We start from the raw sequence: 27,727 nt of genomic DNA, 5'->3' as shown, positions 1-27,727 counted from the left end.
CATTTTGCCGTGACGTTTTAAGAAGACAAAAAGTAAATAAACGGCAGACAGAATCAGACAATAAAAACCTTCAGCTTTGTGTTTTTTTCTTATCCCAACTCCACCTTAAATACTGAGAGACACCATCAATGCTTCACAGGTTGAGGAACAGTAAATAAAATATTCAATTCAATTTTGTTTATACAGCGTCAAATCACAACAACAGTCGCCTCAAGAGGCTTGAGGCGACTTACATGCTTTGTGAGAACTAAAGTCAACTATTCAAGAACACAGGTCCTCGCCACAGACTTAGCTGATCCATGTTTATGTAGTTTAATAAAGCACAATTGACACATGTAACTGTCATTTAAATAAAAAAAAATAATGAAAGTGTATTTCCTATACTCACGTTGCTTTAATTTACTTAAGAATTAAACAACAGAAAATGGACTTTGAAGTCATATAAAAGAACACACTGAGCAAATATTCAACAACTACTACTAGAGAATGATCTTTATTCTTTACAACAAATTGAACAAATCATTAAAGACACCGAATGTTGTGCCAGATGTTTTTAGGCTGAGGTTGTGGTTTAGTCTTTATTTTCTTATCAATTCAATATCATAAAAATCAATCAACCAAACCACAACAACTTAAATTTTCTGTTTGACACATTTATCCTACATTAATCATATATGTAAAACATCCGGAGCTATTACAGTTTATTTTATTTGTGGATGATACAAATATTTTCTCTGCTGGAGAGACTTTGCAGCAGCTTTTGTGAATTTTCACACAAGAAATGCTTCAACTGAAAACATGGTTTGATAGAAATAAGTTATCACTAAATTTGAATAAAACCACATTTACATTATTTGGAAATTGCAAAAAAGATGGTGGAGAAACATTGTTGATAAATCATGTTGAAGTGGAGCAAGTTTCTCATGCATAATTTCTGAGTGTGATATGATGTTCAACATGTCAGGATGTCACAGAAACTACCAAATGATCAACTTTATAAAAGTCAGATTCACAATTTAAATAAAGACACTGATATCTCAGTGGCTCTCATTAATATTTTTACTTATCCAAATGATGCCTTCAGGTTCCTTCCAGTGTTTAAAACAAACAGCCCTGTCCTCAGAATCAGGATGCTGGACGACTGTAAAGCTGTTAGCTTCAGTTAACCACAGACCACAAACACACAGTCCAGCTCACAGTGAACAACACTCAGTAAGTACAGAGTTAGACACACAATTACAACTGAACAAGATTTCACGTTTTAACCCTTCCCAGAAGCTTCTTTTGTTTTTAATGTGTCAAAGAGGTGTGACACAGAAGTACAACCATGGAGGGAGGAAGAGTTAAACTTCAAAGTCTTTCACTTTGATCCATGTTGTGAATTTTAAGTCAGCATAAAAATCAAACATGTGATGAACACTGTAACACCTGAGATCATAAACACAGCTGTAGCTGGACTGCACCTGTGGTCCACTTAAATCCTTGTTTCCTTGACTCCTCACCTCCAGTGAGAGGGAGTGAGATGTGAGTAATTTAGGATGCATTGTAGGAAATAAGAGAAGGGAGCATTTAAAACAGTGAGTGAGTGTTTACATAACTGTAACTACTGACTGATGTTTCTGTGTAATTTACTAATATCAAAGTTTCATTAAAGAAAAGAAGAAATCTTTGTTTAATAACCTTCTAATAAAAAGGAAGACTTGTTTATCCTCCAGCTGTGGCCTTCTATTAAAACTGAAGGTTAAACTCTCCTGCTAAGGACACACCTGCGCTTCCTCCACTTTATTACCTCCTTCAGACGAGGAGGCAGAAACACATCAGAGAAGAAGAAAAGCCCTCCGACTCCTCATGTTTCAGTGTGAACCAGGAATCAAAGATGGATGATCGCTTCACTTCCTCTTATTCTTTAAAGGTGGAGCCAACACTTCCTGTTTGCATGGAAGTCCGAAGAGGCCGTTTGGTCTGTTGATCAGTAGGACAATCTTTTAAACCTCAAGACAAAAACATTGAGTAAAAATGGAATATACATACAGGGTTTGTGGGCCTGTTGTCTGTGCTCATCTGTTTCTGTATGATTTTAAACACTGACAACACCCAGAACTCAGAACAGAACAGCAGCAGCAGACTCAACGCTGGAAAAGCTCTGAGACGTTTCTACCTCCTAAGGTTAGAGGTTAGTAGGAGTTAAAATCCCCGTTCTCTCGTTCATATTTTCTATAGATTACAAAAGCAATAACAACAGCAACAAGAAACACGGCAAAAACATTCAGACCAATGAGCAGTCCAACAGATCCATCCACTCTGAGTCCTCCTGTCTGACCTGCAGGTGAGAAACAGGTGTGAGGTGTCAGCTGTCAGGTAGGTGATGAGTGAAGAACAGAACAGAATCCATTTCCTCTTCAAACTGCTGTCAGACATTATCTACTGCACTCTGATCACATCACTCAGACCAGCTGCTTTCTACAAAGTCTCATCAACAACATCTTTAGAAACAAACATCAACAACCAGGAAGCAGCTTCACCTCTGATGACACACACACTCAACTCTACTCACTCACCTGGAGGATCAACATGAAGGTGGATGATGGTGATGAGCTTCAGAATGCCTCCACCTCCGGGGCTGACACCACACTCGTATGTTCCAGTGTCATTAATCGTCACATTCTTCAGAATCAAAGACACGTCTCCATCCTTCATCTGTCTGTCCTGCAGATCCACCCGGTTCTTAAAAGATGGATGCTGGTTGTCTGGTTCAAATCGGCCATCTCGGTAAACAAACACATATTCATCTACCAGGTCAGCTCTGCTCCACTCTACAACTCTGATGTTGTTGTTTGGAGCTCGACATGTCAGAGTGACGTCCTGTCCAGATGCAGCTGAGATGATTTTCTGTACTGAAAGAGGAAACAACACAGAGTTTCTGAGAAAAATGAGATCCACATATGAGGACATCCATCCATCCATTAACTGCCGCATTCACTTATCCCTTTCAGGGTCGCGGGGGGCGCTGGAGCCTATCCCAGCTGTCATAGGGCGAGAGGCGAGGTACACCCTGGACAGGTCGCCAATCTGTCGCAGGGCTAACACACAGGAACAGACAACCATTCGCACTCACATTCCCTAGCACAGGGGTCGGCAACCCGCGGCTCCGGAGCCGCATGCGGCTCTTTCGACTTTATTTTGCGGCTCCGGGTGGTTTGGGAAAATAAATTAGAACTATTTAGCTTAAGTGTATTTTATTTATGTTTTGTTCTTTTTTTAATTTGTAGTTCTACATTGGAAGATTATTGTGATTTTGAAATATAAAAATAAAATTATCTTACTATTTTTTCATCGCTCAAAATAAGCGTCACACTCGCGGAAACGCCGTGCATTTATTGAGACATTCAACCCCAGGTAGGCCAATTGTGGATCTTCGGATCCACATTATGTCGGCAGCTATTCTCCACCGTGAACTATGTTTAAAAACAAACACCGCTCACGCCTCACAGATGACAGCTTACAGTCCTGCGTAAAGATGAAACCCCCGATTTGGAGACGCTGTGCGCAGAGGTTCCTGACCATAAGTCTTATTGTAAACATATCACGGCAGACCCGACGATGTTTCCATGAACATGCTTTTCAGCATCTCTTTATTGACCACTTTTCACAAACGGTTGCTGTACGCATACAGCCGGCTGTAGCTTTTCAGCTCACAGCCCGACAACACAACAGCAGAGAGAGCACAGACTTTAAGGCGGCGAGGCGTGATTGTGGGTGCCGCTCAGGTGCGTCCGCCTCCCGTGCTGCGGACCACGCCCCGCCACACACATTAACCAGGTAAAATACATATTTAGGCAGAATTTTGCAAATATCTATTTTTCTTTTTTAGCAGCATAGTGCTTTTTTTCCAGTTACTTTTTAAAAGTCAGGTCAAGGCTCCAAAAGCCCAAAGGCGATATAAGGGTGGCGGCTCACAACAGTTTTTGTTTGCTATATGGATCATTTTAGTTCAGCTGGGTGTCTTTCCTTTTGTTATATTTCTTGAAGAGTTCAAAATGTGTTAATAACATAAATAAAATGTAACTGTAGCACTTCATGGATTTCAAAAGCAACACACCTTAGTTGCTCTGTGGACTGTTTTAAAAAGCAGTTAAAAACTTTTCTGTTCAAACAAGCCTTTTGTTGATCTATGTATTTTATGTTCTTTACAATATTTACATTTGATCTTTTACATTGTGTATAATGTCTATTGATTTTATTGTTTATTTTAATATTTGTGTACAGCGCTTTGTGACTGCCTGTCTGTGAAAAGCACTTAATAAATAAACTTTACTTATTTTAGTTGTTCACACAAAGCATAAAGGTAAAAAAAACCAAACAATATATACAGTGTTATCTTCATTTTAGATTTCAAAAAGTATTTGCGGCTCCCAGTGTTTTCTTTTGCGTGGAAACCGGGTCCAAGTGGCTCTTTGGATGTTAAAGGTTGCAGACCCCTGCCCTAGCACATTCACACCTAGTGCCAATTTGGATCATATGAGGACATTTGTTTTAAATTTTGATAGAACAGAGGCAAATTTAATAATTTATAAATTATGATTATATAATAATAATTATAATTAATAATAATATATATAATAATTATATATAATTATAATTTATTTATAATTTTCAAATTATAATGTCCTCGTAAGTGAATATCAGGCCCTTGTAGAGCAAAATTGTGTTCTGGTCTAGACCACCCAAAATGTGATGTCCACATATGTGAATGCCAGGTCCTAGAACAGTGGTGTCAAACTCCAGGCCTCGAGGGCCGGTGTCCTGCAATTTTTGGATCCCACCCTGTGTCAACACACTTGAATCAAATGATTAGTTCATTACCAGGCCTCTGGAGAACTGCAAGACATGTTGAGGAGGTAATTTAGACATTTAAATCAGCTGTGTTGGTTCAAGGACATCTAAAACCTGCAGGGACACCGGCCCTCGAGGCCTGGATTCCGACACCCCTGTCCTAGAAGGTTAAATATTTTATTAAATTTTTTATTTATTTCCTTTGACATTTGAGTTTTTTGGCATGTTGGATTTAATGAACCTCTGAACATCCACCAGGTCACCAGTGACCCACTGAGGGGGAATTTTAGCCTCATGCTAAAAGATAAAACTGAAAGAGACTCTCTCGCCATGAGAGAGTTCAAAGGTTATTGACCCTCTGAAGCACCATGTACTAAAGTGTACTGTTCAATAAAGAGCTCGACCCCACTTCAGGTGGAATAGCAGGCTCAACCTCTGTGTGGGTCTTTTGTTGTAAGATTCCTCAGCTCATCACAATATAGTGCTTGCAAACCAGAATGATGCTGTGGATTCAGTGATTCATTTTATTTGAGAGATTAACACAGTTTTGTTTCAAACCTCACCTGCATGGAAAAACATGAACATGTTGTCAAACAGGGAAGTTTAATAGATTGACGCACTTACAGCAGAGACTTCCGCGTTAGCATTACTGATGATGTTAGACTGTTAAATAGGGATTTAAAGACTGTTGATAAATGTCTTGAATGTCTGAATTTAAAGCTCTACAACTCTAGACTACCAGCCACATAGACAACAGCTGGAGAAACATCTGTCTCCCTCTGACATCCACCAGCTCATCCCTACAACAAACAAACATCAACAACCAGGAAGCAGCTTCACCTCTGATCACACACACACTCAACTCTACTCACTCACCTGGAGGATCAACATGAAGGTTGATACTGCTGATGAGCTTCCATGAGAATATTTCTCTCATGAAGACACGACACTCGTATGTTCCAGCGTCATAAATCATCACATTCTTCAGAATCAAAGACACGTCTCCATCCTTCATCTGTCTGTCCTGCAGATCCACCCGGTTCTTAAAAGATGGATGCTGGTCGTCTGGAACAAACTGCTCATCCCGGTACAAAAGGACATATTCTGACCCCAGGTCAGCTCTGCTCCATTTAAAAACACTGATGGGATTATTATTTGGAGCTCGACATGGCAGAGTGACGTCCTGTCCAGACTCAGCTGATATGTTTTTTTGGACTGAAAGAGGAAACAACACAGAGGAGAGAGGTCAATGGTCAAAGTACAATTCTGATCAGAATGATTTACTTTAATTATATTGTTTGTTTGTTTTTCTTTGACATTTGAGTCAAAAGAAATAAAGAACAAATTGTTGTATATGTTCATGGATGTCTGCAACAAAAAGCTTTGTAACTCTATAGTGACTCCTGAAACTACAACACATCACACTGACACACATTAGACATCTTTGTCTCTGTCACAGCTGCATTACAGATGTTAAGTGCACACTCAGTCTTGTATGTCCTTCATGCACACAGAAAAACTGAGTCCATATAAAAAAATAATTATTTAAAACAAATAATTCACATGTAAACCAGACACATACTCTTTATCACAGATATACACATCATTGTACCAGCTAGATTTCTAAGTGTGCACATGTGTCAACAAGCATGCTGCCTTTTCCAGTTGTTCCCGCATTTTCTCTTTAGTCTAGGTTTTTTATTACTTGTACCTGTCTCTGTTTTAATAACTTTATTTCAATCATGTGGATTGAGAGAGTTTTTGATCTACTTGTAGTTGGGAAATGTTGCTTTTATTGAGCAACATGACCACAGCACAACTTCTACATACTGCACGGGCTGTTTACTCGAGAGAGCAGCTGATAGCACTTGTGCCAGCTGGCTCATCTGTCAGACCCACAGACGTGCCAGCTAAAAATCTGGAGGAAAACACACCATGGATGCAGAGGTGGAGGACAGAAGAGGCGAAGGAAGGAGACAGCAAGACAGGCGAGGCTTGAAGTGAGGAGGAGGCGTCTATCATAATGGGAAATGTTCAGTCGTTAGCAAATAAAATTAATGAGCTAACAATGCTAGCACAGAGTCAGAGGGAATATCGGGAGTGTAGCCTGATGTGTTTCACAGAATCATGGATGCATCAGGACATTCCCGACGATAACACATCTGTGGAAGGCTTCCACACTGTTCGGACGGACAGGGACAGTGCCACAAGCGGTAAGCAGAAAGGAGGGGAGCTTGCTCTTCTTGTTAACAACCGGTGGTGTAACCTTGCCCACATATCAATCAAAGAATGCTGCCTGGACACTGAACTGTGCACTGTTGGACTCAGGCTGTATTATTTGCCCAGGGAATTTACCCATGTAATCTTGGGGGCTGCTTATGGTCAGAGGGCCCAGTGGTGCCAGTGTCCAGCAGCCTCGCCACTGTCAGTGCGCCCCAGGGTGGCTGTGGCTACAATGTAGCTTGCCATCACCAGTGTGTGAATGTGAGTGTGAATGGGTGAATGACTGGATATGTAAAGCGCTTTAGGGTCCTTAGGGACTAGAAAAGTGCTATAAATACAGGCCATTTACCATTTATGTTCCTCCCTCTGCCAGCATGTAACACTATCCACCATAGCCCGGTTAGTCTCACCACCCTAGTGCCTTCTTTGCGATCTTGGGGTACTTCAACCATGTCACTGCCAGCTTTCACACAGTATGTGGTCTGTCCCACCAGAGGGGGACAGACCACATCTTTCCACAATGACAAGAAGAGTCCAGGTGTTACTAAAGGACAAGATTAGAGAGGCTAAAGACAATAGAGCTCGAAAATGTGACATCAAAACCGCAAAGGATTGTAGGATTGTAGGAGTGGTAAGTGGTACTAGTGAACGCAGGCTTTCACAAGAAAACAGTAACACAGCAAAGAAACACAAAGAATGGCAAGAAGCTGTTGTATTATTAACTGCAGTAGCCGGTCGCATGACAGTGACAGGAAGCCGCTGGGTAAAGAGATCGGTTTTTAGCAGATCCCATCGTGGAAGAGAAATTGTTCATGTCATGTTTTCGAAGTAACAAAAAGCTGACAGATGGCCTGGATTGCAGACCAAATGTAACGTCCCAGAACACTCCAGCTCACATGTTAGTCTGCTCCAAGCATTTCTACAAAGGTAAGTCTTCTGTTGTAGTTATTACGTAATTTATCATAACATAATTGTTGATGTACGTTACAAATAAGTCTTATATTGATTTGAATTGAATTCATTGCGCTATGCTGCTTTGTTCACTGTGGCTTTGCGGGCTAATGTTTGTTGTGGTAATGTGCTAATGTTTTGTAGGAAAGCCAGCCTACACAATGCTGGAATGCGATCCAGACTGGGCACCCTCTATCAACCTGGGTCATACCGAGTTTAAAGCTGCTACCACAGCGAGATTTGATCGGTTAACAGAGAGAGCGATATCATTACAGCCACGAAAAGTCACACATATATGTGCCCAAGTGTTGTATTGAAGCAATCAAGTAATGAAAAACTGTTTTCGTTGTTTTGCAATATTGTTTTTTCTTTTATTGTTGTTGCATTGTTGATTTGTTTTTGACCACAGCAGCTAATAAAGCATAATGGAATACAACGTTGCCTCTTTCTTGTAAGATTCTATAACAGAATGAAACAATAATGCCAGTTATAAATAATGACAACAAATAGATTGCGTTGGCCTGTACACGAGATAAAGGAAAAAAATGTAACAACAGCTGTTAAATGGAATAGTCCAAATCACCAAAGTAAACTGGACCTGGGCTTGTTGCAGGGATCTGAAGTTACCAAACATTTTGTGAGTGTATGCACTAAAATTTAGGACCATATAATAATAAATATGTGAATGATGAAAGTTGCGCAGCACGCCAACGCCACTCTGTATGCTCGTATGGGTCTGACCCGTTCACTTTTTTTTTTTTGCCTTTTCGTCAAGTCTGTCTTTTTACGGAACTGCCGTGTTCTCCATCGTTTTGTACATAACTGTTTTTGGGGCAAATAAAATGCAAGTAGGGATTAAAACCGCAGAATTAATGATTACCGGTGCTGGAAATGCTGTGCTTGATGCATTGTTTTGATTATGTTGCCACTCGTACCCACAATGCAATGCGCGAAAGTTACGTGGTGTGTCGATCTCTGTACCAAAGATGCCACATCCCAGCAGCCCCCAGGGTTACAGGCCTGTGGAACTGACCTCCAACATGATGAACACACTGGACTCACCTTGGACCAGCTAAAACCTATAGTCAGACCACATCAGGATCCCCCGCTGGACAATCCGGCGAGCACTGTGAGGGTCATGTTTTTTTAATTTTCCCGTGCATTTAACACCATCAGGCTGGCCCTCCTGGGTGACAAGTTAACGGCAATGCAGGTGGATGCTTCTCTGATGTCCTGGATTGTTTATTACCTGACACACAATATGTGCCTCTTCCAAAGTGTGTGTCTGACAAAGTAATCAGCAATACAGTGGCACCACATGGGACCGTCCTCACTCCCTTCCTCTTCACCCACAGACTGACTCCTTCATCACATGGTGCATGCAGAATCATCTACAGCTCAATGTGGCAAAGACCAAGGAATTGGTGGTGGATTTTAGGAAGACCAGGAAACACTTGACCCCTGTTTCAATCCAGAGGGTAAAAGTGGACATTGTGGAGGACTATAAATACCTTGGAGTATACATTTACAATAAACTGTACTGGGCTAAAAACACCACAGCACTTTACAGAAAGGGCCAGAGTCGTCTCTGTTTTTGAGGCGACTGAGGTCCTTCAACATCTGTCGGACAATGCTCAGGATTTTCTACGACTCTGTTGTGGCCAGTGCATGCTGGGGGAGCAGGCTGAGGGTCACACATCCCAACAGACTAAATAAACTCATCCACAAGGCCAGTAATGTTATGGGAATGGAGCTGGACTCTGTTAGGGTGGTGTTCAAGATAAAGACAATGCTGGATAATTCCCCCCACGCGCTCCATAACGTGCTAGCCTGGAGCACACTCAGTGAGAGACTGAGATTACCCACAATGCACCACTAAACGACACAAGAAATCATTCCAGCCCATGGCCATCTGTCTGCAACTGTAAAGCCACATAAATTCTTTAGGGATTAATAAAGATTCTGATTCTGATGTGATTTCACCTTTCAAGTAGACCGACACAGTTACAGCAGACGTTTACACATGACTTAGAGACAACAGCTGGAAAAACATCTCTCTACCTCTGACTTCCACCAGCTCATCCATACAACAAACAAACATCAACAACCAGGAAGCAGCTTCATCTCTGATCACACACACACTCAACTCTACTCTCTCACCTGGAAGAAGAACTTTCAGTGTGATGATGCTGATGGGCTTTAATAAGCGTGTTTCTGCCATGTAGACACGACACTCGTATGTTCCAGCGTCATTAAGCATCACATTCTTCAGAATCAAAGACACGTCTCCATCCTTCATCTGTCTGTCCTGCAGATCCACCCGGTTCTTAAAAGATGGATGCTGATCATCTAAATCAAAGTGACCATTCTGGTACAAAAGCACATATTCTGGTAACAGGTCAGCTCTGATCCACTTTACAGCTGTGATATTGTTGTTTGGAGCTCGACATGTCAGAGTGACGTCCTGTCCAGACTCAGCTGTGATGTTTTTCTGGTCTGAAAGAGGAAACAACACAGAGCAGAGAGGTTAAAGGTCAAAGTACAATTATGATCAGAATGATTGACTTTAAATATTTTGTTTATTTCCTTTGACATTTGAGTTTTTAGTCATGTTGGATTTAATGAACCTCTGAACATCCAGCAGCAGTGTTGGGAAGGTTACTTTTAAAATGTATTCCACTACAGATTACAGATTACATGTCCCTAAATGTATTTTGTAATGTATTCTGTTGCATTACTCAATGAGAGTAATGTATTCTGATTAGTTTAGATTACTTAATATATTATCATGATTTTACAACTACATGTACTATTGCTATAAGATTTATTACTATGACTATTACTTAGGGTTACTTACCAACTATTTTTTAAAATCTTAATATAAAATGAGTAACAGTAGGTTGGACATTAGGTAAGGTTGCACTTTTTGCAGCGATCTCTTATTTCTGATACAGAGATAGTCTTCTACAGAAAACTATTTCTGTATCAGAAATATGTTGAACTGCACATGATTATTTGCAGCTAGCAGGTTGTTAATGCCCCATCAAGTCTAAAAACAGCATGTTAATACGTAGAAGGCTGAAAGCTGCTCCAAAAATGATCAGATTATATTTTAAATATTTGTTCAGTTCTCTTCCAAACCCCAGCAGCTTTCTATTCTAAGTTTTGAGTATTTATTAAAATAAAAATACAAGCGTTCTAACATCTCACTTGTTTGTTCTTATTCAGTCTACACCATGTTTATTAAGAGAGATTAAGCTTGTGTTTCTGTCATGCAGTAATTGTGCTTAACTGTATGAAGTTTGTTAGACATTATGATACAGGTGATACGTAAAACCAAATTTTGCCAAAGTGCTTAAGATACTTTTTTTAAAATTATTATTTTTTGTTCTTAAAGAAATCTACTACATCATGTGTAATTTTATTTTTATCTCATGTGTAATTTCCATTGCAAATATTAATCACAGTGAAATTATGAGGGGGTGGCAGTAGAAACTCCTGAGCTGTGATGTCATCAAGTTCACTGCTGTTCCAATTGTGGAACGATCGTGCTGCGTTCTCGGGAAGTGCGGACTCTCGTGTGAAGCAAAAACACGAGTACAGACTCGCGTACACGAGTATTTAGGAACAACCTAATAGTCTGCAGTCTAGGAGCTAACTTCAGCTAACACCAGCTAACGATGTTAGCTCGGTGGCGAGTATCCTTCATTAATAGTAATAAAAATAAAAAAAATTAATAAAAAAAAAATCACACAACAACAGTCAATCGAAGATACTAAAGTTTCGCCCATTCTTCTTATGAAGTGGTGTCAGAAATGCATTCCTGCCCCTGCACTGCTGGCTCTGGGTCCATTGTGTAACATTAACAGGACGCTTACATTAGAGCCTCCTATGTCTTGTTTTGCTTGGGTTACCAGCAATCAGAATCAGAGAAACTTTATTAATCCCAGATGGAAATTGAGTTAAAAAAAAAAGAAAGAAAGAAAGAAAGAGGGAGAGAGAGAGAGAGAGAGAGAGTTTGTATAACCAAACATTGTGGCGTTATTTGTGTCTGACAGCTTCTGCTGTGAATATGTGACAAACATCAGGAGGCAGGTTCAGTATAACCAAACCTCCAGACTCACAGTAAACATCATACTGTGGTGGACCACTGGAGGGCTCCACTCACACCCAGTTTTCAGGAAGTGTGGGGTTGCGCTGCGCGGTTAAAGAAGACCTCGGGGTTTCCCCGGCTGAACTTGTCCTCGGTCAGCCCCTCCGGGTCCCCGAGGAATTCTTGCCCGAGAGCCCACCCCCATGCTTCGCTCCCTCTGTCCTGTCTCTTCGTCCCCCGAGAGACTCGTTTTCTCTTCCTGGCCCAGTGCACCATTGTCTGCCTGACACCTTTGTTCCGAGGTCGGTGGACTCTTCGCAGGTTGTTTTCGTCAGGCATGACGCTCATAGGCCTCTGCTGCGTCCACTGTATGACGGCCCCTTTAGGGTTATTCAACCGGGCCGGAAGCATTTCCTTTTGGACTTTGGGGGTCGTCAGGAGACTGTTTCTATTGACAGACTTAAACCGGCACATGTGCTGCAGGATGATCAGTTGGTGCCCGCTCAGGCCCCCCGCCGTGGCCACCCGCCTTCCACTGGACTGGACAACCCTGCTTCTTCCTCTGGGAGCACCCCGCACCTGGCAGGGCCCGAGCTATCTTCAGCTTCTCCTGGCCACCCATGCCAGCCTGGTCCTCAGGCTCGTTTCCCCTCAGCCAGCTCTCCACCTCCCCGGTTCAGCCGTTCTGGACGTTTGATTAAAGCAAGGGTTCTGGACTAGGGGATGACCCTACTGGGTGTTCGGCGGGGGGGGGGGGGGGGGGGGGGGGGGGGGGGGGGGGGCATGTGTGGTGGACCACTGGAGGGCTCCACTCACACCCAGTTCTCAGGAAGTGTTGTTGTTATGTTTTGGAGGGAAAAGTGTTCAGTTCTGTGGTGATGAGTAATAAACGAGGAGTGTTAATCGAGAGCTCTCGTGTGGTCTGTGTTTACCTCCACAATACCAGTGTTATAAGATACAGCATCCACAGAACAAACCTGATGACACCAACTAGAAAACTGAAAAACCAACCAGACACATCCAAACTCTAACGTCAGCATGATGTCATCAAAAAGGGGCTTGTTGAGATTAAATACAAGATAACAAGATACAAAGCATTAAAAGACATTAAAAACACGAGAGACTTATTACATGCAGAGTACTTTGGGCCCAGAAGCAGGATTCATCACGTCATCACTTAAAGACCAGATATATAACTAGATGATCATCGACCTGAGCTAAACCTGCGCTCAACTGCATCTAAGCACCAAAGTTGGAGAAGCGACAGAGAGGGGATAGCCTAACATATGAAACAGGAAATAACCGTAGTGTAATCCATTTATTTTAACAAAGTAAATGTATTCTGATTACCACCCATTTATTTCAACTGTAACTGTAACAGAATACAGTTACTCATATTTGTATTTTAAATACGTAACGCCGGTACATGTATTTTGTTACTCCCCAAGACTGTCCACCAGCTCATCCATACAACAAACAAACATCAACAACCAGGAAGCAGCTTCACCTCTGATCACACACACACTCAACTCTACTCACTCACCTGGAGGAAGAACTCTCAGGAAGATGCGGGTTCTGATGGGCTCCCATGGGCGACTTTCGTTCATGAAAACACGACACTCGTATATTCCAGCATCAATAATCGTCACATTGTTCAGAATCAAAGACACGTCTCCATCTTTCCTGTGTCTGTCCTGCAGATCCACCCGGTTCTTAAAAGATGGATGCTGCTCTTCAAGTACAGACGCCTCATCCCGGTACACCAGGACATATTCATCTCCCAGGTCAGCTCTGCTCCACTCTACAACTATGATGTTGTTGTTTGGAGCTCGACATGTCAGAGTAACGTTCTGTCCAGACTCAGCTGTGATGTTTTCTTGGACTAAAAGAGGAAACAACACAGAGCAGAGAGGTTAAAGGTCAAAGTACAATTATGATCAGAATGATTGATTTAAATATTTTCTTTATTTTCTTTGACATTTGAGTTTTTAGTCATGTTGGATTTAATGAACCTCTGAACATCCAGCAGGTCACCAGTGACTGTTATGTGATGGCTGTGTGTTGGCAGGAGAAGGACCCAAAGTGCAGACTCCAGAGACAGAAAGTAACTCAAAACAGCTTTAATGCTGAACCCAAAAGTGTAACAAAACTAAGAATACAAAATACACTTACGTAGACAAAACACACAGCAAGTTAAGGGTAGAACGCGACAGAGAGCACAGGAAAACACAGGGCTTAAATACACAGAGGGAGCAATCAGGGAATGGGCAACAGGAGGGAAACACAGCTGGGGCAAATCAGGACTAACGAGACAAGGAGAGCAAAACCAGATACACTAACATGAGACATGGACTTTCAAAGTAAAACAGGAAACATAACACAGACTCACAGGCAGGCATTATAACAAAGGGAACAAAGATGTGGGACCAGGGCAGACACAGACACTGACTGGACGTGGGGATACAGCAAACAGGGGAGACAGCAACTCAGAATCACAGACAGAAAACCAGAACACTAAACTCTAACAGAACCCACCCAGAGAACCTAAACTAAGAATAATCCAAAAACCCAAAAAGCAAAACTAAAATATAATGAAATAACAAACTCAAAGAACCAAAACACAAACCACTGGGTCGATGACCCAGGGATCCTAACAGTACCCCCCCCTTAAGGGCTGGCTTCCAGACAGCCCAAACCAGAACACCAAAAACGAAAAACAACCCAACCAGGGCGGGCGGCGGGGGAAACAGGATGGAGGGACCGAAACAAAAACACAAGGAGCCAGAAACCAAAACACAGGGAACAAAGTCCAAAACAGAACAAAACAACAGCACTGAGGCCCAGGAACAGTCCAAAAGAAAAACAAAAGGGCCCACCAAAAGGCGCGGAGGCCCAGGCAACAGTCTCGAAAAGATTCAGGGGGCCGCCCCGGAGGTCGACGGCACAACAGTCCAAAAAAAAGTTCAGGAGGCCGGCCGGGCGGGAGGCACCGGCGGCGACGGAGCAGGTCAGGAGGCCGTCCACGACGGCGAGGACGCCCAATCATCGGCCCGGAAAGCGGCCGGACAGGACGTGCAGGACGGACAGGCCGGACAGGACGTGCAGGACGGACAGGCGGAGCTGAAGCCGAAGCCGGATCAGGCGACGGCGAAGCAGAAGCCAGAGCTGGACCAGGCGACGGCGAAGCTGAAGCCGGACCAGGCGAGGACGAAGCTGCAGGCGACGAAACAGGTGGTGGCACTGCAGGCGGTGGCACTGCAGGCGACGGCGTGGGAGCCGCAGGCGGTGGCACTGCAGGCGACGGCGTGGGAGCCGCAGGCGGTGGCACTGCAGGTGACGGCGTAGGTGGTGGCTGAACGGTCTCCCCGGAACCGTCAGTAGAGATGAGGATGTGTTGGCTGGGTCCTCCAAGATCCCCAGCTGACGAGGCAGGAGGCTGGACAGGCTCCTGGGGCCCTCCAGCTGACGAGGCAGGAGGCTGGACGGGCTCCTCGGGCCCTCCAGCTGACGAGGCAGGAGACTGGACGGGCTCCTCGGGCCCTCCAGCTGACGAGGCAGGAGGCTGGACGGGCTCCTCGGGCCCTCCAGCGGGAACAGAAGGCTGGTGCGGTTCTCCAGAACCCCCAGCAGGAACAGAAGGCTGGACGGGCCCCTCGGACCCTCCAGGCGAGGCGGGTGGTAACTGAACAGGCGACTGAGCTGAGAGGTGAGCTAATGTTCGAGCTATTGATAGAAGTTTAAGTTCTATTGACTGTTGTAACGATGGTAGTAATGGTGGGTTAGGTGGTGGATTAGCAATAAACTGAGCTAGTTCCCCTGATCCTCCAGAACCTGAAGAAAACCGCTGGACGGGCTCACCTGAGCCTCCAGCGAGGTCAGAAACAGGTGCAGGTACCTGCCGGACACCAGCCACTCCCCCCCGAGGAGAAGGTACGGGTGCTGGAGCTAACTGGTTCCCGGTCATCCTCACGCTGGGAGCCGGGACAGGCACCGTCAATGGCTGGGCAGCTGCTGTCCCCATCCGAGGAGCTGGTACGGGTGCAGCGACAGGCAGAGCCTCAGCCGGCCTGGACACTGGAGCAGGGACCAGCTGGACCTCAGCCTCCCTCACCTGAAGCACTGAAACAGGTGCAGGGGAATGCTGGGCCCGAGCTGCCCTGGGAGCAGGAACACAACGGGGCGAAGGAGTAGGTTCAGCAAACACAGACTCCTTTACAAAGTTTCTTAGCTTCCTACCACCACCACGTCTAACAGTCTTAACAGTTTTCACAGTCTCAGAATTTACAGTGTTCCCATGATTGTCTTTTTCCAGCTCAGAGGGAGCAGAATGAAAACAATCATTACAACTCACCACGGGGAGTGGCTCAGCAGAGACAGAGTGGCGAAAGCGTGAGCGTCGCTTTCTCCGGGAAGTGGGAGCTGGCAAACTGGGCTGCGTATCCTCCAAAAGAACGGGCTGCGATGAGGACGCAGAGAGTTTGTGAAGCTCAGAACGGGGCAGACCCAAAAACAGAGCGAAGGACTGCAGCGGAGTGAGTCTAACGTCCGGCGTCACGTAATCCTTCTTCCTTTGCCGTTTAACCCTCTTGTCGGACTGGAAATCCGGGGGTGGAGGCGGAGGTGTAGCGACCGGAGAGAATGAGCACGTGCTCAATCTGATCTTCCGAGGCATAGGTGCCGGCTCGGCCGTAGCCATGGCGGTTTGGAGGCTGCGGGGCCCTCCGAAAGCCAAACGAGACCCATAGAAGGGTGACTGGAGCTCCTGGGCATGCTTAGCCTCCTGCCTCATGCTCTCCCTGAGGAAGGCAGAAACTGCGGGTCGCCGATACCATATGGAGTCTGCTGGGTCCATGTTCTGGTCGCGTTCTTCTGTTATGTGATGGCTGTGTGTTGGCAGGAGAAGGACCCAAAGTGCAGACTCCAGAGACAGAAAGTAACTCAAAACAGCTTTAATGCTGAACCCAAAAGTGTAACAAAACTAAGAATACAAAATACACTTACGTAGACAAAACACACAGCAAGTTAAGGGTAGAACGCGACAGAGAGCACAGGAAAACACAGGGCTTAAATACACAGAGGGAGCAATCAGGGAATGGGCAACAGGAGGGAAACACAGCTGGGGCAAATCAGGACTAACGAGACAAGGAGAGCAAAACCAGATACACTAACATGAGACATGGACTTTCAAAGTAAAACAGGAAACATAACACAGACTCACAGGCAGGCATTATAACAAAGGGAACAAAGATGTGGGACCAGGGCAGACACAGACACTGACTGGACGTGGGGATACAGCAAACAGGGGAGACAGCAACTCAGAATCACAGACAGAAAACCAGAACACTAAACTCTAACAGAACCCACCCAGAGAACCTAAACTAAGAATAATCCAAAAACCCAAAAAGCAAAACTAAAATATAATGAAATAACAAACTCAAAGAACCAAAACACAAACCACTGGGTCGATGACCCAGGGATCCTAACAGTGACCCACTGAGGGGGAATTTTAGCCTCATGCTAAACATGCAAAGTGTCAGAAACTACAAGATGTTAGCTTCCACAGAACAACAACATGTGCTGATAATAAGTGAACATAATGTGTGAGAGAAAGCAGCCTCTCATTATAAGACACTGTGAGTCTCTGCATGCTGCCTTTACGGAGCTACAGCTGTTTGTATACACTGAACAAAAAGCTTTGTAGCTGTATACTGACTCCTGACACTACAACACATCACACTGACACACACATTACACTTCGTCTCTGTCACAGCTGGATTACAGATGTTAACTCCACCCAGCCTCATATTGCTCACAACACTGAATGAATAAGAAACTAATTCTTGGAGAAATATTATCAGCATGTAAACCAGACAAAGACTCTTTATCTCAGAAATAAACTCAGTTTAGGTTCTAACAGAGACGAACACGATAAATAGCAAAGTGACAATGTTTTCTTTGAGAGCAGAATGGACAAGATTATGAATGAGTTCATCAGTGGGACAGCTCAGTCTAGGAGGTTCGGAGACTATGGCACCGGCAGGATTCACTTTGACAGACTCACAACCACCAGCTTCACCCCTCCCCTCCCCCTCCAGCTGTAGGCTTTAACATTGAGTTTCCCCACACATGTTTACAGACGAGTTAGAGAGCAAGAGAAGAAGAGACTGATTCATAAATGTCTTTGTTTCTGCTCTAACCTTACCCAAACAATGCTGCTCTACAACTCTAGACTACCAGCCACAAAGACAACAGCTGGAGAAACATCTGTCTACCTCTGACATCCACCAGCTCATCCATACAACAAACAAACATCAACAACCAGGAAGCAGCTTCACCTCTGATCACACACACACTCAACTCTACTCACTCACCTGGAGGATCAACATGAAGGTAGATGATGCTGATCTGCTGTATTTCTGGTTCTTTAATGTTGACATAACACACATATGGTCCAGCATCATTAATCGTGATTTTCTTCAGAATCAAAGAGACGTCTCCATCCTTTATCTTACTATCCTGCAGATCCACCTGGTTCCTTACAGATTGATTATTGTTGTTTCGATAAACGTGACCATCCTGGTACAAAAGGAGTATGTCTGGCTCCAGGCCACCTCTGATCCACTGTACACTTCCGATGTTGTTGTTTAGAGCTCGACATGTCAGAGTGACGTCCTGTCCAGACTCTGTGATGATTTTCTGGTCTGAAAGAGGAAACAACACAGAGCAGAGAGGTTAAAGGTCAAAGTACAATTATGATCAGAATGACTGACTTTAAATATTTTGTTTATTTCCTTTGACATTTGAGTTTTTAGTCATGTTTGATTTAATGAACCTCTGAACATCCAGCAGGTCATCCATACAACAAACAAACATCAACAACCAGGAAGCAGCTTCACCTCTGATCACACACACACTCAACTTGGGGCTGCCGTCAGCGTAGTTATGCATGTTAAGTTAATTTCATGAGTTTAATTTAAAGTAAATAAGTTAAGGGAAGTTACAAAAATACTTTGTTTAATAAATCAGATTGTAATATCTACATTGTTGGCTTAAACACATTTTAAGCCAACACATATAAAGCTTCTACAAAAGGTTCATTCATTTGGGTGTATTGTAGTATAAATTGTCAGTCAATTCAGTGTTACACCTTAGTTTTACTTAGAACCAACACATTGCCACAGAATTCACCCTTCATTTTGCAATTTAAGGCCACCAGACCGTGTTTACATGAAGTATGCTCTGTTTTTGAGTGAAAATACAATGATAATGTTTTGTTGTTGTTGTTATGACCACTGCTTGACCCCACACATCAATGATCCAAGATCAAAGATGTTTGAAAGCAGTATGGTGTGGCAATATGGCCCTTTGCAACACTTAGTTCGGGGTCATTTTTGACCCCCAAGGACAACAGGTGATATAAAATCCAATAAAAACCCCATTAATGAATCAAATTACTTAAAACTTATTGCAATCATGAATAGCATAGTACTGAACAACTCCTGTTATTTTCAGGCCATTTGATGAATACAGAAAAAAACATTTTGAAGGTAAAAAATTTCTTTTGGGGTCAAAAATGAACCCAGGACAACACACGGATTATATTAATCTCTTCAGGTTAATGCGATAAATGACATATGCAATTTGTATTTTATGTGTTGGTAGAAAATGAGATGTTTATCTATGACAGAACTATTGAAATCACGTAAGTGACATGCAATATAGAATGTGTCGACATTTTGTAAAGGTCAAGTTGTTTTTATGTTCTTGAATAATATACTTTGTTTATTCTCTATGAGAAGGGCTTACTGTGATAATTGATTATTTCATGTTATTTCTACAATTCTCACAGGTAGCGCCTGTGTCCAATAAATGCCAGTACAAAGCAAGAATGCCCTGTGTTTGTTTTTCAACTTGGAGGGAGTTACACAACTTCACTCACCTGGAGGAACAACTCTAAGGTAGATGATACTGATGAACTTCAAAATGTCTCCCTCTCTCTGGACATGACACTCATATGTTCCAGCGTCATTAAACATCACATCCTTGAGAATCAAAGACACGTCTCCATCCTTCATCTGTCTGTCCTGCAGATTCACCCGGTTCTTAAAAGATGGATGCTGGTTGTCTGGTTCAAAGTGACCATCCCGGTACAAAAGCACATGTTTGTCTACCAGGTCAGCTCTGCTCCACTCTACAAATGTGATGTTGTTGTTTGGAGCTCGACATGTCAGAGCGACATCCTGTCCAGGCACAGCTTTAATGAATGCTTTCTGGTCTGAAAGAGGAAACAACACAGAGCAGAGAGGTTAAAGGTCAAAGTACAATTATGATCAGAATGATTGACTTTAAATATTTTGTTTATTTCCTTTGAAATTTAAGTTTTTAGTCATTTTGGAATTAATAAACCACTGAACATCCACCAGGTCATCCATACAAGAAACAATCATCAACAACCATGAAGCAGCTTCACCTCAATTTGAGTTAATTTCATGAGTTTAAGTTACAATTAATAAGTCAAGAGAAGTTACAAAAATACTGTATGTGTAATAAATCAGATTGTTATATATATATATGCATTGTTGGTTTAAACACACATTTAAAGCTTCTAAAAGATTTGCAGAATGGAACCGATATTGTGTTGTTTAGGGTTGAGAATATTTTCAGTTACATGCCACACTCAGTAGAGGGCAGCATGTTTTCCTTTCTCAGTCAGTGATAGATATTTGGAGATCCATGCAGCAAAGTTATCCAGCTGTTGTAAAAGGTGTGCAGTGCAAGATGTGTTTATATTAACCTCTTCAAGTTGAAGTGGCCAATGAAGTATGCAGCTTGTATTTTATGTGTTGGTAGAAAAAAAAGATACTTATTTGTTACAGAATTGTCGAATTTATGTTAGTCACATGCAATATAGAATGTATCTACATTTTGTAAAGGTCAAGTTGTTTTTATGTTCTTAAATAACATACTTTATTGTTTATTCTCTATGAGAAGGACTTACTGTGATAATTGATTATTTCATGTTGTTTTGTACAGTTCTCGCAGCATCGTTGGTGGCACCTGTGTCCGATAAATGCCAGGAGAAAACAAGAATGCCCTGTGTCTGTTTTTCAACTTGGAGGGAGATACACAACTTTGCTCACTCACCTGGAGGAACAACTCTCAGGTAGATGATGTTGAGCTGCCACGACAATGTTTCTACCATGAAGGCACGACACTCATATGTTCCAGCGTCATTAATCGTCACATCCTTCAGAATCAAAGACACGTCTCCATCCTTCATCTGTCTGTCCTGCAGATCCACCCGGTTCTTAAAAGATGGATGCTGGTCATCTGGAACAAAGCGACCGTCCTGGTACAAAAGCACATTTTTATCTCCCAGGTCAGCTCTGCTCCACTCTACAAATGTGATGTTGTTGTTTGGAGCTTGACATGTCAGAGTGACGTTCTGTCCAGGCACAGCTGTGATCGCTTCCTTGTCTGAAAGAGGAAACAACACAGAGCAGAGAGGTTAAAGGTCAATGTAAGATTGACTTTAAATATTTTGTTTATTTCCTTTGACATTTGAGTTTTTAGTCATGTTGGATTTGATGAACCTCTGAACACCCACCAGGTCACCAGTGACCCACTGAGGGGAAATTTTAGCCTCATGCTAAACATGCAAAGTGTCAGAAACTACAATATGTTAGGCTACGTCCACGTTCATATCGTTTTCTCTCAGTTTTGGCCTCCAGTCCACACTGAGACAGCGTTTTGGCTCAAGGAAAACACAGCGTTTTGAAAACGCTCTCGAAAACGCATACATTTTAAACGGTGCTTTCACGTGGCAGTGTGGACAAAAACGGAGACTTCCTAAAACGATGACGCATGTTAGTCATGTGATGCAGTCACGTGACCAATTAAACAAGGATAACAGAGAGCATTATACAGCAGTTGTTTTGTTTGCTCTCAATTGTGACAGCCCTATTAAAGATTAATATCAGTCTGTACATGCTCCAAATAGCTTTTCTTCAAATTCTCTAATTCTCACTTGCTTTTGCAACTTTGTACTTTTGTGTTACTAGCAGCAACAACTCCACCTCACTGTTAGTCCAATTATAAAACTCGGTGCTCAATGTTTTGCAGCAATGTTTCAAAGAGCAAGAAAGTAAATTAGCTCAGACACAAATGAGACAAGCCAAATCTTCTTGCGTTTCACGCATGCGCAGTACTGGAACGTAAGCGTTTTCGGCTGTTTCAATGTGGTCGCACAACTCTGTGAAAATGACTGAAAACGCTAGTGTGGATGCTGTTTTCAAATCTATCCAGGCTAGTGTGGATGTAGCCTTAGCTTCCAGAGAACAACAACATGTGCTGATAATAAGTGAACATAATGTGTGAGAGAAAGCAGCCTCTCATTATAAGACACTGTGAGTCTCTGCATGCTGCCTTTATGGAGCTACAGCTGTTTGTATACACTGAACAAAAAGCTTTGTAGCTGTATACTGACTCCTGACACTACAACACATCACACTGACACACACATTACACTTCGTCTCTGTCACAGCTGGATTACAGCCACATATGTTACATCTACACACACAACACTCAGCATCATGACACTTTCCCTGTATTACTTTTCCCTGGAACACTCTCTCACAGTCTGTTCTCTAAAACCTAAAAGAGAATTATGGATTTGATCAACTGGTCTCTGAATGCTAGTGACACCCTTCAATGAGAAGTCTGGGCTCGGGAGAGCCCGAGGGCCCTGGAGGGACTTTCCCTGCCGGATACACGATGGACGGGTGGCATAACTGGAGGGTCGTGCGCCTGGCGGGACTGTCCATTGAGGACGCTGAAGATATCTACCTATTCGGAACCATGATAGCAGCGTTCTTGCTGATTGGTGCTGGCTTGGCCCTGGCTTATCGAAAAATTAAGAAAGCGGAACCGGCTGTTCAATCCCCCCAAGGCTGCCCGCTGGAATTGAAACGATGGGACGAGGCGCGACTTCTCAGAATGGGCTCACTGAGTGCAGCATGGTCAAGATCTTGGAGAAGCTTACGGCTGCCGTGAATACTCAGAATAAGACCACAGAGCGCAAGTTTGATAACATCTTGGAGAAGCTCGCGGCTCTCCAACGGGAGATCGAGAGACCAGTGTCAGAGTGTTAAAGTACAACTTTGAAATTCTCATGAGTTGTTCGCACTAAAGAAAAAACACCATCATAATGCGGCTATACCTTCGGCGCCAGCTGTGGGCTCAAGGCTGGAGCTGAACAAAAACATCCTGATAACGACTGTGTTGAGTCTGTTCCTCCCATTCTATGCACGGTCACCTGGGTTAGCTGGCAGACTGTTTACTTAGCCTGGCAGGGCGAAGGACACTGTCTCAGCTGAACTCTGGACACACATACATACAATTACACTGATAATCACTCACTCATCCCCCCTCCCCTTCCAACGCCTTCGATGCTTGTTTGATCCTGGAGAACACGAGGCGCGTCTGGGTCCGTGTTGGAGAGACGGCGCAGTGGCAGGATGGCCTCTGTGTTGCCCAGGATTACTCCTCATCCCCTACCCAACCCTGTTGCTGGTCACGTGCTCCATAATGTTGTGCTGTGGACATTTATGTGCTTTCTGTGCAGAGGAGTTTTTTTGTTTCTTGTTCTCATGCTGTCCTCCTATAGCCCAGCATGAGTAGAGGTCTCTTTTTTTTCCTCTTGTACTTTCCCATTGTCGTGTATATTTCAGTGGTTTTCTGTAATGCAACCGTTCTCTGACTTGTATCCCCATGTAATGTCTGTGTTGTGTGTGTAAGGTTGGGGGTGGGGGTTCATTCCACTGCAGGGCAACCTGCCACTGCACGTGGCGAATACAATTTGAACTTTCTCATACAAACTTTTTTTTAATGTTTATTGTTATGTGAAAAGGACGTTACATATTATCACAAGCACTTGAATTTATAATGTAAATATGCCAGATTTAGCCACACAGGATAATGTTCTTCTTTACTCCCAGATGTATGACAAACTGAAACAATATATAACTAATAAGTAGGAAAATATTAATTGCATGTAAACCAGCACCTACATTATATTCCTCTTCTTCTCAGAGACAAACTGTTTCGTTTCTAATCCATCAGTCATCATGTGGACATTTTTCTGACACACTTTGAAGCTGATGGACGTTTTGTGTCTGCACTAAGTATGTTTTCACCAGCTATCGCACCGGCAGGATTCACTTTCACAGACTCACAACCACCAGCTTCACCTCTGATCACACACACTCAACTCTATTTACTCACCTGGAGGAACAACGACAGTCAGGTCCATCACGCTGAAGATGCTGTTCTTCCATGAGTGAATTTCTTTCATCTGGGCACGACACTCGTATATTCCATTATCATTAATCGTCACATCCCTCAGAATCAAAGACACGTCTCCATCCTTCATCTGTCTGTCCTGCAGATCCACCCGGTTCTTAAAAGATGGATGCTGAGCATCTGGTTCAAAGTGACCGTCCTGGTACAAAAGCACATATTTATCTGTCAGGTCAGCTCTGCTCCACTCTACAAATGTGATGTTGTTGTTTGGAGCTCGACATGTCAGAGTGATGTTCTGTCCAGACTCAGCTGTGATGATTTTCTGCTCTGAAAGAGGAAACAACACAGAGTAGAGAGGTTAAAGGTCAATGTAAGACTGACTTTGAATATTTTATTTCCTTTGACATTTGAGTTTTTAGTCATGTTGGATTTAATGAACCCCTGAACATCCACCAGGTCACCAGTGACCCACTGAGGGGGAATTTTAGCCTCATGCTAAACATGCAAAGTAACAGAAAATACAAGATGTTAACTTCCACAGAACAACAACATGCGCTGATAATAAGTGAACATAATGTGTGAGAGAAAGCAGCCTCTCATTATAAGACACTGTGAGTCTCTGCATGCTGCCTTTATGGAGCTACAGCTGTTTGTATACACTGAACAAAAAGCTTTGTAGCTGTATACTGACTTCTGACACTACAACACATCACACTGACACACACATTACACTTCTTTGTCTCTGTCACAGCTGGATTACAGATGATAAGTGTCCACCCAGCTTCGTGTCTCCTTCACACACACTGAAACAATATGAAATAATGGTTTTGTTAGTAACATGTAAACCAGCTGATGTTTATTCATCTTTATCTCAGAGACAGTTTATTGTTTGTTTATTTGTATGGCACAATCAATTACAACAGCAACATTGACCAAAGTACTGTTCAGTAGCAGTAGGGAGCTGAGGAAGAGAGAAAAAATCTCCAAAGCTCACAGAGAAAGTCCTGTCAGATAGGTATCACCTGAACCACTCTAATGGAGTGCCAAATCACAACAGCATTCGCCTCAAGGCACTTTAGTTCGTTGGCTCTATATTACTACTAACGTGCATTTTCAGTGCTCCAAAGAGCTTTAAAACCAGACCAAAACCTCTTGTTCACGTACAAAAGATCAAACAAATACAATCTTTTCCAAAATCTTCAATAGGAAGGGAAGCTTTGACATAGGCTTGAAATTTGAAATTTGATTGATTTTGAATTTGGAATTGAGATTGAGGTTTTATTTGTTTTGTTTTTTAAATTATAGGCTGTACAACAGTATGGTTAAAACTGGCTGACACAACACCTATACTGAGACTGCTGTTAAAAATCCTTAAGATGTTGGAACCAACAACTTTAAATATTCTTTTAAAAAAATGTTTTGAAACAAAAGCATTTGGACAATGTCATTACATGGTTCCTCCACCTGATCAAATACAGCAGAGCAGGTGAATATTTAACAAAGGTCATGTGAAGATCATAGATCGAAGCAGTTTTATCTTATTGATAAAAAACTGCAAGAACCTTTCACAAGTTTATGAGGAACTATTAATACGAGAAGCTGGGGGAATATTCAGAGCAGAGTCAATAATTGAAAAAAGAACCCGAGGATTATTGGAGCTATTCTCAGTAATATTAGAAAAAAACTTTGACTGTTCTCCTTTTAAAATGTAGTGTATAGACCGTCTCTCATCATGAGAAAAGATACCTGCGGCAAATCTTTTTGTCCCCTTTGTTCAGCCCTACTTCTTGTCTTGCTGAACGAATGGTCTCATTTATCTATGGGTCTGATTGTGGTTTCAAGCTCACAGTTTTAAAAGGAGCAACCTCATCAAGGACGGTTTTGCATTTATCATAAAGATTAGATGTCATCTCCTGGGTGCCAAAGCCAAGGGGAGCTCTTAAAACTTTTTTTTAAAAGTAATAGAAAATTGTTCAGTTGCAGATGGGTTAAACGCACAACAACGATGTGTTGGAATAGGAGGTGTAAAATGGCAGTGAGATAAAAAAAAAAAAATATTAAAAACAACAGGACAGTGATCCGAACAAACACTATCACATATTTCCGTGTTTAGCACCAGTAACCCTAAAGACAGCACAAGATCCAACGTATGACCCCGTTTCAGGGTTGGCCCCGACACACACTGAGCAAGACTGAGAGAGTCTATCAAACTTTTTCCAACTATTAAAATTTGATGATAATTTGGCACGATACGAAAAGTTTGAAAAGTGTTACAATGAAATCTTTGTGAGTTTAGTTTCTAACAGTTAAATCTCACGAATAACACGAAAACACGACAAATCAAAGTGCAGCAGAGTGACGCAGTTACAGCAGAGATCGCAGGGTTCTGTAGTTCTACTGATCTGACTCTTAGTTTGTCGTAAAACTTTTTTTTTGGGCATTTTCGGTGAATAAGAATCCGATTTTCAAACTTGACTCCGTGAGATTTAATAAAAGTTTTCAGTAAAGCTGAAAATCACAGATGACGGTAAGTCTCGCAGCTCGCTCCGATTTGTCATTTTGTGCCTTAAAGGGCAGCAGGCTGGTAGAAAAACTGCGCAGCACCAAAAAGAGACGATTAAAAGTGTTTCTACACGCTGCTGTTCTTTAGCCAGCTCCAAGGAATAAAATCATGTCCCGAGAACTGAATTTATTATTCAGAATATACAAGAGAAATACTTTATTAGAGTGAATGACACCATCCAGTCTCCGCACACACGGACAAACTGAGCCAGTATGAAAGTAACTCTGCTGCAAACTGTTTGTCTCACAGAAAAATCTCCTTTACTTCTATAACAGTCAAATAAATATTAATATTTTACTATGCTGCCGATCATTCCTGTTTTATCTCAAATGGACTCCGTTTGTTTTTATAACAGCTAAATGATAAAATCTCACCTGCAGAGACGAACACGACAAACATCAGCAAAGTGGAGCAGAGTGACGCAGTTACAGCAGACATGTCCGTGTTCTCTGTTTCTGCTGATCTGACTCTTAGTTTGTTCTAAATGTCTGAGTCTGTTGGTATTTTCACTCAATAACTGAACCTGACTTAAAACTTAAAACATCAGATTATATTTGAGGTTTAAATAACGTTTTTTCTTTCATCTGTTGTTGTTCTAGTTTTTCTTCTTTTTCCAGTTGTTCCTCTTTGTTTTCTAGTTCTTCTAGTTCTACTTGTTTATCCTCCTCCTCCTTCTTCTGCTTCTTGCCGGTGGTAGACAACAGAGTCGTTCATTACCGCCACCAACTGATGCGGACTGGAACATCGCTTTGAAAACACCCTAT

General features: G+C 42.6%; 1 protein-coding gene across 4 annotated transcripts; it reads right to left on the bottom strand.

Moving 5' to 3' along the window:
• LOC134624748 (hemicentin-2-like) lies at window positions 1-27,727 on the bottom strand. Of its 4 annotated transcripts, none has more exons than XM_063469765.1 (11): window positions 27,338-27,714; window positions 25,126-25,203; window positions 24,383-24,727; window positions 21,245-21,577; window positions 20,040-20,375; window positions 18,472-18,801; window positions 13,644-13,982; window positions 10,168-10,503; window positions 5,710-6,048; window positions 2,559-2,894; window positions 1-2,320 (listed from the first exon to the last, which is right to left on the bottom strand). In XM_063469765.1, exons 3-11 carry the CDS (start codon window positions 24,528-24,530, stop codon window positions 2,175-2,177), a joined length of 2,643 nt encoding a protein of 880 aa, XP_063325835.1. In that variant the 5' UTR covers window positions 24,531-24,727; window positions 25,126-25,203; window positions 27,338-27,714; the 3' UTR covers window positions 1-2,174. The 4 variants fall into 4 exon arrangements, with proteins under 4 accessions (XP_063325835.1, XP_063325836.1, XP_063325834.1 ...); XM_063469766.1 differs by having other exon boundaries at window positions 25,131-25,203; XM_063469764.1 differs by lacking the exon at window positions 25,126-25,203 and having other exon boundaries at window positions 27,338-27,716.

This window comes from Pelmatolapia mariae, linkage group LG3_W (genome assembly GCF_036321145.2).
Source record: "Pelmatolapia mariae isolate MD_Pm_ZW linkage group LG3_W, Pm_UMD_F_2, whole genome shotgun sequence".
NCBI lineage: Eukaryota > Metazoa > Chordata > Actinopteri > Cichliformes > Cichlidae > Pelmatolapia > Pelmatolapia mariae.
Note: the sequence above shows the minus strand (reverse complement) of the source record. Positions and strands in the feature narration are given on the sequence as shown.